Raw genomic sequence first — 15,460 nt, 5'->3', positions numbered from 1 at the left:
AGTGTATAGCAATGTCCATCATGCAAAAATATGACATCGTTGTGGTGTGTGAACTCGTTGAAATTTGTGGCCGAAGTTTTTGTAGGCTGGTGAAACTAAGGGGATCGTCGTATAGCACAATTTTGTGCGGTTTTAAAATGCTCAAAGTATGAGGTTATCACGCAAATGTGCTAAACAATGTTTTTAAATGTCACTACCGTAAATATTTCAACGTTTGTTTTCTTCTAATTTTGGGTCCTAATATTGCTTTGTTTGCCTTTAATTCTCAACATCTAGACTTACTCACCCCAGTTCGTACCACTCACTATATGTCTTTCCAAGATCCAGTTCTTCGACAAAAGTCTGTTTATCGATAAGTAGACTACCTCTAGTACAGATTTGAAACGAATGCTGTATTTGTTCAATCCAGATTACGAGGACGAAAAGATTAAAGAGCCTGATCCAGAGATGTTGGCACTGGCCAGAGAAGAACTCGCCACACAAGCGAAGATGTCCGACCTTCTACGGGAAATTGCCCGATATTTTCTATTGGTTCTGGTCCTGATGGTTATCGCTTACAGCAACAGGCATCCCAACGCGTACCATGCTATGAAGACGTTTCAAGACACGTTCGTAAACGTCGAGCTTTCCTTGAAACAGGTACATGTATGTCTATGTTGTACAAATACACGCGTTGATACTTTCCCACTATTTCTGACCATGAGAAAATAAGACTACTATTATTATCATTATTTTGAAAAATCAAACAACCCACAGATTATAAAAGAAATGGTTAGATTTGTCCTCCACTGCCTTAAAAGAAGTCGAACCCAAAAAAACTAGCACCATGTAGATTTTGGAATGTAGAATAGAATTGGATGTTGCCCTTGATATAATTGTATTTATCATTATTATATATGTGTTAACGTTGTTTGAAATTAGCCCTCTGGCATGTATTTGCAATAAACGTTGATAAACTGTGTTGTTTGTTTCAAGGATGATATTTCACAATGTTTTGAAGAATCAGAAACACTGCAACTCTTGATAGTGCAAAGAAAATAAACAACACTAGAGTTCCAAGACCCCATACCTTCACCACCTGATGCTAATCTTTACGAATGATGTATCATAAAGGTTTCTAATTAATTATCCAAAAAAAGGTCCTCATTCTCGTATGTTGTATCAGTTGATGATCTTGTCTACCCAAATAACAATTTGGTCAAAGTATGGAATTCCTTTCTTAGCAAAGCCGGCTATTCTAGTATTGTCCTTCAGTTATGCATATAAGGTCCTAGTTTGCATAGTTAATGTTTGATGACGTTCAGGAGGCCTTCGTCTTCCCTTATACCAACCTACAAAAAAATCCTGGACATTCATCAAAAGCTTCTTGAGTTAACGTTATGCTGTTTACATTCCACCATAGCCAAACCGAAAATATAATCTTCTGGCGTAAATAACGCCAAGTACGCGTTTTAATGACTTTCCCCCCTCGATTTATGTTTTCTAGGTTCGTACCCCTGATGATTTCTGGACATGGGTGAACGATACTCTCATACCGGGCATCTATACCGAGTCGTGGTACAACGGCAAACCGACGACCATTCGGGAGCAACAGTTCCTTTCCGACAAGCTATCCTTCCGTGTGGGGCCTGCCAGGCTGAGACAGCTACGAGTTCCACCAAGTATGTGCTATTCCTGACATTGACATTGTTACAATTAAAACCATTCAGGAAAGACCTCAAAAACCCAAACCACACAGGCAGATTGTGTGGTCACGAGTCTTATGTGACGTTAGTTTTGTAAAGTTTTCCCCTCTTACATGTGGTAGGTTAATGCATCAAGTAAATCATTTAGAGCATTTAGTGATTAGGACATATGGGTTATTGATAAACCATTTTTTCGTCTTATGTTCATATGCGAACCTTCTTTGAAGCCCCTAACCACTACAGGAAATGATGATATTTATACCTTCTAAATAACTGACCGGTACCCTTTTGATCTGTGATATGTATAATGAAGCTTCTTCGATGGCAAGTGATTGCAGTTCTTGTAGGTATTGGTAGACCGCGCCTTTGACCCATGAACATTTATCTATTTATCTATTGGTTTGGTTGTTCAGGACACACACCCAGGGCAGCCTGTGGCCATTACAAAGGGCTAGCCCTGCTGACAAACACAAGACATGAAACGTATAATCTTTTGTGTTCTAGACTCCTGCAGCGTTGTAGAGGGCATGTTGGGGATCGTTGAAGGATGCAATGCTGAGTATCAGAAGAACCATGAGGAACAGAGACCTTTCTTGCCAGGCTGGAAGTATCACCCTAATGCCTCTTATCTCACAGGTTTACTATTCCATATCTTGCATTGCTTTACTTTCACAGGGTAAGGCAATGTTGATTCGATTATAATGACAATGACAATGAACTTAATTGTATATTCATGCCCAAAATTGGCTAAATGCATTAGGTAGCATGAACTAAAAGAAAATTATGCTATATTCCATCTAAATCTACAGAGTCTCTTCTCTCTTTTTGAAACATTTGTACACAAATTCACATAGTTTTTTAATTATATCGTAGTTTCTAGAATACATAATACATGTGAATAACTCGTTATTTGTAAGATGTGCATATTCTTCGTTTAGTTGTATGGAGCTTGAAAGGGATCTGCGCACGTCTGAGTATAGTGAGCATTCTAAAATAAAATGAATTTCATCTTCTATACAATCATTGTCACTTAATGTACACATTCTGTTATTTGGTGGAGTCTGGTTGTACCTACCAGCTTCAATTTGCAATGGATGATCGCTGATATAAATGACAAATGCGCGTGCATTAATTTTCGTCCGTTTTCCCAAAGATATACTTTCGACCAAACTGTCAATCGTAGAATGCAAAATGAGCCAATTTTTGCTTTAAAAAATCATGAGTTAGGAAAACGGATATTAATGTTGTAGAAAGCCCAAGTCAATTTCAAGGTCAAGAAAGAAGATGTCAAAAAACATTTTTCGGTATTTCATACGTGTGACTAGTCATTTGCATATTTCATAATGAAGGCAGCTATTTGGAGGGCCAAAATCAATTAGGGGGTTCCAAGAGGATGCCATCGATGCAATTCATTCCTGCAAATGTCTTACAAATTAGGAATTTGCAAGAAGATTAAAATGGCGAATAGCAGTGAGAAATTGTCTTTCGGATTTACTTTGTGAAACACATTCATTGTCGCGTTAATAAAGACCGATGAAATAGGTTGCTCATTACTTCGCTTTTATCCTTATAGAGGGAAACTACTGGAGATACCAAACAGCGGAAGAACTCGGATCCTTTACCTACCATGGGCAGCTGTACACATACAGGTACGTGTAAGGTTACCCATTGAAGTATCATACGAGCAATATAATGTAGATTGCGTATTATGGGCTCATATCCTTGGATGGGGCCAATAACTAATATAAACAAGCTATTAGCTATCTCACTCATAATGATACGTTGTACTCAACATGTTGATTTAATCATATATATTTATTCATTCATTTATGCATAGGTTAATTCATCTGTATCCATTTGACTGTTTGTATAGATGTAGTAGATCTTACGAAAGTCGCTCTACTTTTGTTGTGTTGATAAAGATTTCTATATATAAAACGACATTTTTCTCATATATTATTCTACTCTATCAGTGGAGGAGGGTACGAGGCCGTTATGGGCATATCTAACCTGGAATCTAGGCGAGTCTGTGGATATCTTCAACGAAACGGTTGGGTTGACCGACTTACGCGCGCCATTCTGGTCGAATTCACAACCTACAACGCAAACACCAACCTGTTCGGAACGGTGAAGTTCTTACTCGAGTTCGGTGCGATGGGCGCCGCCATGACTGGATATCACGACATCGACATTTTGCGGCTATTTAACTATGTGGGGCCATTTGGTATATTGGCGATAGTGTTCGAGTTGGTGTACATCGGGTACCTCGCCTTCTCAATTTTCAAGGTATTCTGCTTTCTTAAGAAGATCATATTGAATGCGATGACAATTTTAAGCTAGGAAAAAAGAATCATTAGCAGAATACATCACGATTTTTATTCCGATATGTGGTACATAGACTAATCTCCAAGCAGATCTAACTGGCAAAGACCTATCGAACTGACAAAAAAAGTTTTCATAGCAACCCACGGCTATGAAAACATTTTGTGCCACCTTTAGATCTGCTTGGAAATTACATAGACGGCAAGATACAGAAAGAAAGAAACTAGTAATGTTTGGACTCCCTTCCATGACGTATCACAGTGACCTTTGCACTATACATAGAGAAATGTAGACTTGATACGTCGATGAAGGATAGACATCCAGGTAATAAGATACTCAAGCAACGATAAAATTGAAAAAATTTCCCAATTTAATCCAGTTGTTTAAGTAATAGCTTTTGGCGTAAAACACTGGGCGTAACATAATCCTTGCATTGTGTCATGTATACGTACATGTATGTGAAGATATGAACGTGTCCCCTGCGCTATTGATGGAGAATGAACGCCTTACGTCCACTGTCATTTCAGGAGACCAAGAAGTTGACTCAGCAGCGCTGCTCGTACTTCAGCGACCCCTGGAATGTTCTGGAACTTCTCATCATCGTCGCGTCGCTGGTTGGAATCATTCTCTTCATCGTGAAGGCGGTTTACACCAGTTCAACTCTTTCTGCTCTAAAGGATGAAGGAGGTAAAGTCCACATAAAGTCACCTATATTTCTTGACAAATATCTAAACATTACACACAACATGAATAGTTTGCTCTGGGGAGCTTTCGAGACAAAACTCTGTCACTTCTTAAACCCGGTATTACAGTCAGATCTCGCCTTGGAGTTCTCTTGTCACATGACTTGATGTTGATCATCACGTGACAAGAGACAGTCACCTTTATTGTGTTAGGCAAAAATGTACTGACACTTTTCCTTTTTGCTTCACAGATAAGTTTGTGAGCTTCCAAAGCGTGTCAATGATCCACAGTGCCTACAGCTTTGTTCTGTCCACGGTGGTGTTCCTGTCCACACTGAAGTTCATGAAGCTCCTCAGGTTCAACAAGAGGATCTCTCTCCTGTCCGCGACTCTGAGGCACAGCAGCACCATGATGGTTCCCTTCGCCGTTCAGTTCATGCTGGTCTTCTTCGCCTTCGTCCACTTCGCCTTCATCGTGTTTGGACAAGGCTCTTTGAAGTCAGTCCTGTTGTCTTGTCTTGTTAAGTGCACACTGATTTCTGTCACCATGTTTTATCAAATTAAGTAAGTGAATATATTTGCACGTACGTACGTAAACATCATACGGCACTAGTCAAGCCGCTTAAGTACACAATGCACGAGGGTGAATCAGAAACATGCAATTAGTATCATTTTTTAGGAAATTATTTGAACTTTGCAACATATGTAAATGCACATATATTCTTGAGAATGAGATATCTAAATTTGTTGTTTAGATTTTTTGAGCGACTGAGTTTCTTTCAAAGTTACCATTAAAAAATGAAGCTGCTATGATACACATGACATTACTCTCTGACTCACTCTCGTATATGCCTCTATCAGAAAGTAATGGTTCTATTTGAAAGTGTTATCACATTCAATTTTTGATACACATAGATTGATATGTCGCTGCTGTGAGTACGTAGTCAATGACGACTTAAATCTGTTGTACTTGGATTTATTTTGTCACCAATATGCAGATACAACAACGTCATCAGCGCTGCTGAGACCATTTTCTCCATGACCATCGGGAAATTTGACCATCAGGAACTGACCGACATCCACATGGTCCTGGGGCCAGTCTTCTTCATCACCTTCATGTTGACCGTGTTCCTCGTCATCATTAACATATCTTTCACCATCATTAATGACAGTTTTGTGGAGGTAGGGCTCCTCTAGCTGATGCAACTCATCTTTCATGTTTTTCTGTCCATTTGGCCAATTTCTACTCCTTCTATCCGCCACTCGAGCCTGGCAAACTGTAGCCCTAGAGCTAACTAACTCCTCTTTCATGTTTTTCTGTCTATTTGGCCAATTTCTTCTCTTTCCAGCCTCCTCTGCAGCCTTGTAGAGGCTTGCTGATGCATAACTAACAAAAGTATCCATTCATGTCGTCTATATTAGAATTGCTCTTGGATAAAGAATTGAATAATATTTCATGATATTGTAAAAGCCAGAACGGCTTCTAAATTGAGAGTTAGCGGATACGAATATACAATACGATTGGGATTCGGCTTTGATAACTCAAACTTCTCAACATCATTCCAGGGCGTCGTCGCTCCTTTTACAGCCTCAAAACTTCAAAAATGAGGGAAAAAAGTACTTTTATGTTATGGTGGGAAATAGTTTGCATGTTAAGAAACGAAACTTACAGGCACAACAGCAGCGCCTCTTTCTGTTATGTCAATAGTCAATAGTCATGTTGAATTGTAAGGTACAATTCTTACCTACAGGGGCGCAGTGACATTTCCAAGCAACCTAACGACTATGAAATAATGGACTTCCTGGCGGGTCGAGTGAAGAAAAGCCTGATGGCTGTTGCTGGTATGGTCACAGGAGACGGTCAGGACAACAGCTATGGTACGTGACCGGGTATATCCAGAGACAGTGGATTGATGAGTTCCATGGCCGAGGAATTCATTACTTTTAGTGATGAAAAGTTCCACAGCCGGTTAACCTTAGAATTAATTTCTTTTAATGAAGGACAGTTCCACGGCCGTGGAATTCATCACTTTTGGTGATGAACAGTTGAATGGCCATGGAATTCATTTCTTTTGGTGATGGACAGTTCCATGACCATGGAATCCCTTACTTTTGGTGATGAACTACAAGTACGTGGAAGGAGATTCTACTAATCTAGGGCAGTGGTCATGGAGTTCATTTAGTGATTAACTCTGCGGAATGTGCTCTTCTGGAGTCGTAGAATTAATTGAATTAGTGATGAACTCTACGGCCTCGGAGTATACTAGTCCGGTGCCATGGAAATCTTCGACCGATAGTGGTCTGGGGCCGTGGACTGGGAACAATGAATTTCACATTCTCTTACACAATGATAGTCTGTTATTGCTATTGTCTATGATATACTTGTGTTAATGACATTATCATTAAAATGTGCCAATGCTATAACACAACCGATACTGCTTTAATGTTAACGGTGTGTTTTTCCTGCAGACCCAGTGTATATTGAGTACACAACGGAGTGCATCGTGGACCGTGTGGACATGCTGTACCGACGGGCGTCCCATCTTTACGTAAGGGATGTCCTGGACGGGCAGGCGGAGTTCATCGTGGACGAGTACATACGGAGTAACTGGAGGAGGTACCTTTTCAAAAATATTATTGACTCCGTGTACAAAGTGTATTTGTTTCGGTGTGTGTGTTTGTGTTCGCATATGTCCGTAGTTATTTAAATACACAGTAGAAAGGGGTAGTGTGGTGTAACGGCAGGGTTTTCTGCCCTGAACCCAGCGGTCCCAGGTCCAAACCCCGGGCAAAATCGATGTTGTGCTCGTGGGAAAGGCACATAACATTGACTTTCCTCTCTTCTATATTGTTCTCTGTAAAATTAGTTTTGAAAAACTTGAGTGCAGTGCCATGTCGTCCTTGTCTGTCCAAAGCGAAGTAAATAAAAGATAGGCATGAAGTGAGTGGGAAGATGGCCACAAAGGCCAGACCTGTCTGAGTGGCAGGTAGTACAGGTAAGAGTCCATGGAAGAGGCCATCAATTCACAGGGAGGCATTGTTTTTGGTCTGTCTTTTTTGTCTTCGCAGTTGCATATTTTCTATATGCTGGAGAGTGGAGACCTTTACCGTAGAGTGACAGGAAATGACAGATGTACACATCTAAAGTTGATTAAACCTTATTTGCATAATTGAACACATTCAAACAAGACAAGACTATTGTTTCGTTCTTGATGTTTTTAAATCATTTTAGCCCAAGTTGCTGAATACTAGTAATGAATTTTTAATAGCATGTACACATGTGTAGGGCCGATTACAAAAGAAATCTAAATCATGTAAAAATATCTTCGCTACCTGATATAAGACCAGATGCTGGCTTAGTTTTACCTTATTTTTCACAGACGGCTCAGTATAGACGACGTTTTTGACACTCCCCACTGGGACCCCGACACCGTCAGCGTGAGGAGCTTTCACCACCAGCCTGGCCCAACAACGGCGAAGTCTGATGAAGGCTATGTGTACGTGGATCATCCACAACACAACAACTATTAAATTTTAAATGAAGAAAGAGATAACTGTTAGGCACCTTTAGCTCACCTTACAATCCTACCGCCGCAACACATTTCCATTTTATAACGATGGCCTGATCTATTACTGGTAGGCCTGAGTGTGATTGAATAATAATAAATAGAATAATAATGATAAATGCACAGCACATTTTGGCAATACTTGCCATACATGCACTAGTACTACCAGTAACAGTTAGAGATTTAAAAGTACCTGTTATTTGAGATTTTTAAACATATTAGTTGGTATGTTACGCCGAAGGTACATTTCTAACGCACGCCTCTTCCTTGAAACATCGCTTTAAATGAATTCAAATCGAAATGTGTTGTAATTGTGTCTTAGGTTGATGAACATTATATATATATGAATATGTCCATCATAATGCTATCTGGAACCGTATATGCAAATGTAAACTTGTGGCAATGTAGTTCTATTTGTCGAAATGTGTTGTGAAGTCAAGTCAAAACCTTTATTTTACTTCGAATGCTTGTTCGGCCATAATATGGCCGCTTTTCGACAAGGTTGTTATTGTATTATCTTATCGTTATTTATAAAATGCCCTGCATGATCAACTTTTATTTGTCATAGATATGGCGTATTATAAGAAAGTAATTTGTATCAGTATCGTACTTTGGTTAAAGGTACGTATGATTTTGAAGACACATTAAAACCAACACAATATCAGTGTATTGATTTTGAAATAGGTCACTGTATGTATGTATGTATGTATGTATGTATATATGACTTTATATGATCCTAAGTCACTTATATATATAATTTCAATTTACATAGGTGTGGTGTTATTCATCTAATCCCTTGTCTGCCCCACCCCCAAGGAATAGTTTGTGCCAATCTTTACAATCTCACTCCGCCAATAAGATCTCATCGTTATCATAATGATATACAGTCAACATATTTAACATATAATCCCATGTTGTATATTACGCATGCGTACATCCAGCCTGAAGAAAAGCGAACTGGTCGCAGTCACGGTTGAAGCACCCAGAAAAGCACCGCTGAAAACCTAAATCTTGAGTCACATCTTTAGAAAGTGATATTGTGTGAAATCACGAGTCGATACCGTCCTGAGCACATCTTCATGGAGCGGTAACGTCCTGTCCGAACTAAAGGACTCGGAGCGCGAGGCGCCACCGTAGCAGTTGCGCCGTAAGTACGGATTGTTTTCATTGTATCCTTGATTAGAACTCTAATTCTAAGCTAGCTATATACAATTTTACATTATGGGAATGTGGACATAATGAATTGTAATAAAATACAAAAATCAAGTACTTTACAGAAACAAGGAGTACAAACATTTAATGGGGAGCGATGTTGAGACGAACGGGAGAAAATGGTTTGGGTGTGTCCTTTCGACAACAGCAGTCTTAAAGCAGATATAATTTTCTTTTTAATGTATTGATGTGGATTACATTGCATACTAATAGTTCCTTATTGTCTCTAAATTGCATCCAATGCAAAACGAAAAAGATGCTGGAAAAGCACAAAATCATATAAAATCGTCTGATGCAAATATTTTTTTGATAACAGCCATATCTGAAAAGTACACGTCAGCAAAAGCCTAGCTAATAGAATATGCAAGGACTTCAAAGCTCCTTGCTAATTTGTCTGCTGCCCCTGGGTTCCTTCTTGTAGCTAGAAATTGGACCTCCTGCTCTTATGACGCTGCATCCACTAGACATTTGAGTAGTAAAACGTAGAGAAAAGGAAGGAAGGGCTGCAAAAATGGAAACTCAGTTGCCATGATTGTCCATGTCAAACCAATCAAACGGGATTAAAACCAGTTGTATTGTACGAAAACATGTAGCGCATAGTAGCTCGAGGGTACATGTAATCCTCCACCGAAGTTATCTTATAAATGCTGAAGGCTTGTGTCTTAAGTTGCACAAGAAGTGCTGTAGGTTGGCATTTGACACAGAGATGTGTTTCAGCTACTTTGTGAAGAAATATCTTCTTATGCCATGTGGTACGTCTCCTTTTCCTCATGATTTATCATGGTTTCTTGGAATTTGACTTAATCATGTATTTCATATTAGTCGGTTGCCTTGACATATACGCACAAGCCAGAAACGCGTAAGCCGGTGGAATCGCTTGATTGATTTGTTTATGTTTCTACAACACAGCGGAGTGTATGACAAAACAGCTGTCGCTGTCAAAGGTTAACTTTTCAATGATTTGTTATAGTTTCTTGGAATTTGACTGAGTTGTGCAGTTACTATTAGTCAGTATGACTTGATCACTGTGCTGACTGACACACGACAAAAAAGTATTTAATGTTTCCTACACTACCATAAATGCTTATCCAGTCCCCCCCAAAGGAATGGTGCGCGCTAAGTCTTGTACTGAACACCACAAATCAAATCTCATCATTATCATAATGACGTACAGTCAGCATGGGTAATATTAAAGGTGTATTATATTTCATAAACGCATAATACATTCAGCCTGAAAAAAAAGCGATCAGATCGCAGTCAGAATAAAACCACCCTGAGAATCGCCGTTGAAAACCTCGATACGGATCTGAAGTCACATCTTCAGGGGCGATTAAGTCTTGTCCAAGCCGGTCAGGTCGAGCCCACTTTGAGAGTGAGGCGCCTCCGTAGCAGTTGTGCCGTAAATACGGTATATTTTCATTTCATCCTAGCTTAGAACTCTAATTCTAAATTAGAAATATTCATTTTGACACTTTAAGGGTGTGGAAAAAAGCCCTAAAATGAAAGGAAAACAAATGCTTTAAAGAAAAAAGGAGTATAAATATTTGCATTTACATATAGCTAGAGTTGCTTATTGTCCCTAAATAGCATATTTCACAAAACAAAAAATATGGCGGACAAGCATAATATCTGACTTACGAAAATATATCAGGAACCGTGAGCCATATCTGAAAAGTACACGTCAGCAGCAAACCTAGCTTATGAAGTATGCAGAGACTTCAAAGCTAGGTACTGATTGGATTGCTGCTCCTCTGTTCATTCATGTAGCTAGAAACTGAACCGCTTACGACGCTTGTGTTACGACGCGTTCCTACGACGCTGCATACACTATACGGAACATTCAAGTAGAAAAAAAGTAGAAATGGGGAGAAAGGGTGGTAGAAATAGAAACTCAATGAGTTGCCATGATAATAATTTTACATGTCGAACCATTCAAACGGGATTTAAAAAAAAAACAGTTGCATTGTACCAAAACATGAAGCGCTGGTGTGGCTGATAAATCAGCCTGTTGCATTTTAGGTGAGATCGAGGGTAATCCTTTACCGAAGCTATTTTAGAAATGCTGAAGGTTTCGCTCTCAGAGTGCATCTAAAGTTTCACAAGAAGTGCTGCAGTGTGACATTTGGTACAGAGATGTGACATTTGATAGTGTTTCAGCTAATTTGTGAAGAAATATATTCTTATGCCATGTGGTACGCCCCCTTTTACTTATGATTTGTCATAGGTTCTTGGAATTTGACTTGATCATGTATTTTGTATTAGTCGGTGGTCTTGACGACAGTGTTGAATACGCACAAACCAGGAACTGGTGGGATTGCTTAAATAATTAACTTATCATATTTTTCAAGCAAGCGGAAGGTAAATATAGCACAAGTTTCAAATGTCAAAGGTCCAGACCTTGCTAGGAGAATCAGCAGAGCAACATACAAAAGTTACTGAATGAAATCAGCTATCAACTATCTAAAGAGGTAATGCAATCAAATGACATATCAGAATTTTACAGATGTGAAAGGAAATCAAATTACAAATTTCAAACCTGGGGAGGGGGGAGGTCTTCCCTCCTGCTAATGGGTGAAATGATAATTCCTTATGCTTTGAAGGGTACGTTTGTCCTTTGGGCGCTGCAATAGTGCGTGGGTGGTCTAAGGAATGCCTCAAAATGCCCCAAACAAACCTTAACCGAAACGAGACTAAATGTTTTTGTGCTTGTGTTCATGCAGGCCTCAGCGCCAAGAAAACGTTGTCTTCGCTGAAAAAAAAAACATATTCAGCTGACACAGAAGAAATAGGACACAGTGGACATTGAGCCAAATAGCAGAATCACATCAAGCTTACAAAGCGTCAAATAGCAGAATCACATCTAGCTGGCAATAGCGTTAAGGGGCAGAATCACATCTAGCGGACATATCGTCAAACATCAGAATCACATCTAGCTTACACAGCGTCAAATAGGAGAATCATAAGTAGATATAGCGGACACAGGGACAAACAGAAGAAATACATCTAGCTGCACAACATCCAACAGAAAATGAATACAATTCGTCAGGATACAACACAACTGGATATAGACACTGGGGATCCCGCCCGCAGAACAACGAACAGTGAATCTAGCATCAGTCCATACGCTGAAACACACATTGACGATGACGAGATGAACATGCCTGCAAAAGGTAAACACGCAATCAGGAGCGGACTGGCAAAGGACTGTCAGACCAAGGCACCCTTTCAGAAACCAAACTCGGGTCCAAACAACAAAGAAGATATCCCTTTTCACTTAGCAGAGCGTGGCTTATCCAACAACAGTGCTGAGGCTCCAGCCCTGCCCGGGGAAGGCAGTACCAGACGTAAATCTCCACATCCTCCCGGTGGGCTTCATCCAAACCAAGCGTACGAGCACATGAACCCCCTGTCAACCCTCGAGTAAGAGCACATGTACAACCTGTGGCCATCGAACCCCCTGCCTGCACAGGACACCTCCAACCCTACGTACGGGCGAAACACGAAGGACCATAGCACAGACTTACGACCAGCTAGCATGCAGCCGTATTCTGTTAGATATCAGGACGAAGTTGATGATGATAATGACATGTCACAAAAAAGAGGAGCTGCACCTGGAAAGAGCAATACAGACACTGTCGTCTACGAACAGAACATCGAACCATATGCTGATGATTACAATGGCACGTCACAAGAAAGAGGAGCTGCAGCTGGGAACAGCAGTATGAACACCATCGCCTCTGAAGAGAACTTTGAACCATATGCTGTTAGACAACAGGAAGAGGATGCTGATGGTTACAACGGCACGTCACAAAAAAGAGGAGCTGCAGCTGGGAACAGCAATATTGACACCATTGCCTCTGAAGAGATCATTGAACCATATGCTGCTGTGAACATGTTTCAGAACCCAGTGTACGAGTCTCAGTCTCATGCTGCTGTCAGTTCCGGGAATGCTGCTGTCAGTTCCGGGAATGCTGCTGTCAGTTCCGGGAATGATGCTGTCAGTTCCGGGAATGATGCTGTCAGTTCCGGGAATGCTGCTGTCAGTTCAGGGAATGCTGCTGTCAGTTCCGGGAATGATGCTGTCAGTTCCAGGAATGATGCTGTCAGTTCCGGGAATGATGCTGTCAGTTCCGGGAATGACGCTGTCAGTTCCGGAAATGATGCTGTCAGTTCCGGGAATGATGCTGTCAGTTCCGGGAATGATGCTGTCCGTTCCGGGAATGATGCTGTCAGTTCCGGGAATGATGCTGTCCGTTCCGGGAATGATGCTGTCCGTTCCGGGAATGATGCTGTCAGTTCCGGGAATGATGCTGTTAGTTCCGGGAATGATGCTGTCAGTTCCGGGAATGATGCTGTCAGTTCCGGGAATGACGCTGTCAGTTCCGGAAATGATGCTGTCAGTTCCGGGAATGATGCTGTCCGTTCCGGGAATGATGCTGTCCGTTCCGGGAATGATGCTGTCTGTTCCGGGAATGATGCTGTCCGTTCCGTGAATGATGCTTCCACATCAGGTACCCATGACACTCACCGACCACCTCCGCGGCTCCAGAACGCCAGACTCCTCCCCAATCCGATATACCTTCCAAATGGGCTTCAGCAAGCAGCTTGCGGTGAGATGATATATCTAGACCCACACAAACATACGTTTGTGTGTTTGTGTTGTCCGTGTGTGTACGTGTACAAGCGTGTGTGTCTTATCTAGCCAATATTCCTATGTTATGTATATATTATATCTACCTATAGTTATCAGTGTGTACCCGTGTCAGGTCATGTGGTGCTGATAATATGCATTTCTACCTCCATGAAAAAAATCAAGATTTGCGTCTGTCCGTATGCCCGAATCTTTGTTTTTTCTGATACCTGTGGTGACCAAAACTTGAGAAGGTCCGGATGGATTGTGATGGTATTTGTTATGTGCATAGGTCTTAGGAAGACGAAGGTCAATGTCCATTTGGTGCCCCCTGGTATGTGACATTGGTACTGCATCATAAATTCCGGAGTTTGTATCTTTTGTTCTGGACATGCTATCGTCTTGATTTCATGGTGGCAGATAGCGTTTGATGTAATGAAGAAGTCATTTGCATAATTTACGATAAGATGTTAACATGCAAAAAGGACTTTCACACATGCAATGTGTATGATTTGGCCAAAAAGTCGATCATTGAAAATAGATTTGTACTTACGGTTCAGTGTGTACACGTCACATGGTGTACGGTGCCGATGATGTGTACCTTTCAGTGTGTACACGTCACAATATGCACGGTGCTAATGACGTGTATTTTTTAGTGTGCACACGTCAGAAGGCGTGCGTTGCTGTGGTTACAGCTCTTGTCCTGGCGGTTTTGGTCTGCGGCGGAACCTTGGCACTCTACTACGTCAACACGAACATCCGGGACATTCATGGGGTGAGCCTAACGACTGGTTTCCTTTTTTGTTTTGTTTTCTTAAATGTGATAGGATTTGGTAGGATATGAGATAATGTATCATCTGGAATGTACAAGGCTTTTAGAATAACGAAGCAAGAATACAGCTGATGCTTGAAATTCATAGTTGAGGTGCCAATACATTACATTATCACTCAATTCAACGCCGAAACACAGAGTTACAGACACACATGAAGACGCACAAACAAAGACAGATGTACTGACAAAACAACACCCAATGGGATAATGCTGAATTGTTTTTATATTACAGACAAGCCTTCCCGATAGGTTTCTTGAAGAAACAACAACCATTCTGACAAACATTGACAACAGTAGTCAAGGATCTCTGGACGAAACAACTATTCTGACGTCCATTGGCAATAGCAGTCCAGGTAAGTGCATGTAATACAAATTCAAAGTGATATGAAAGGTTGAAGACGGATCCTATCTCTCTTCCTCCCCTCTCTCCCCCTCTATATAGTAACCACATACACAAACACACACACACACACACACACACACACACACACACACACACACACACACACCACAAACACGCATTTGAATAC

The 15,460-nt window shown here is 40.8% G+C and overlaps 2 protein-coding genes across 2 annotated transcripts; both read left to right on the top strand.

Moving 5' to 3' along the window:
* The first annotated feature begins 4,945 nt into the window (after window positions 1-4,945).
* LOC136423309 (polycystin-2-like protein 2) lies at window positions 4,946-5,887 on the top strand. Its single transcript, XM_066411433.1, has 2 exons — window positions 4,946-5,188; window positions 5,689-5,887. The coding sequence occupies exons 1-2, from the start codon at window positions 4,971-4,973 to the stop codon at window positions 5,885-5,887; spliced, it is 417 nt and encodes a 138-aa protein (XP_066267530.1). The 5' UTR covers window positions 4,946-4,970.
* A 558-nt stretch (window positions 5,888-6,445) lies between these two features.
* On the top strand, window positions 6,446-8,230 carry LOC136423706 (uncharacterized). The gene is made up of 3 exons (XM_066411988.1): window positions 6,446-6,568; window positions 7,160-7,307; window positions 8,071-8,230. The coding sequence occupies exons 1-3, from the start codon at window positions 6,484-6,486 to the stop codon at window positions 8,219-8,221; spliced, it is 384 nt and encodes a 127-aa protein (XP_066268085.1). The 5' UTR covers window positions 6,446-6,483; the 3' UTR covers window positions 8,222-8,230.
* Window positions 8,231-15,460: the final 7,230 nt, after the last annotated feature.

The sequence above is a fragment of the Branchiostoma lanceolatum genome, chromosome 17 (genome assembly GCF_035083965.1).
Source record: "Branchiostoma lanceolatum isolate klBraLanc5 chromosome 17, klBraLanc5.hap2, whole genome shotgun sequence".
In the NCBI taxonomy this organism is placed as follows: domain Eukaryota; kingdom Metazoa; phylum Chordata; class Leptocardii; order Amphioxiformes; family Branchiostomatidae; genus Branchiostoma; species Branchiostoma lanceolatum.
The sequence above is the reverse complement of the archived record's forward strand: the minus strand, read 5'-3'. Positions and strand labels throughout refer to the sequence as shown.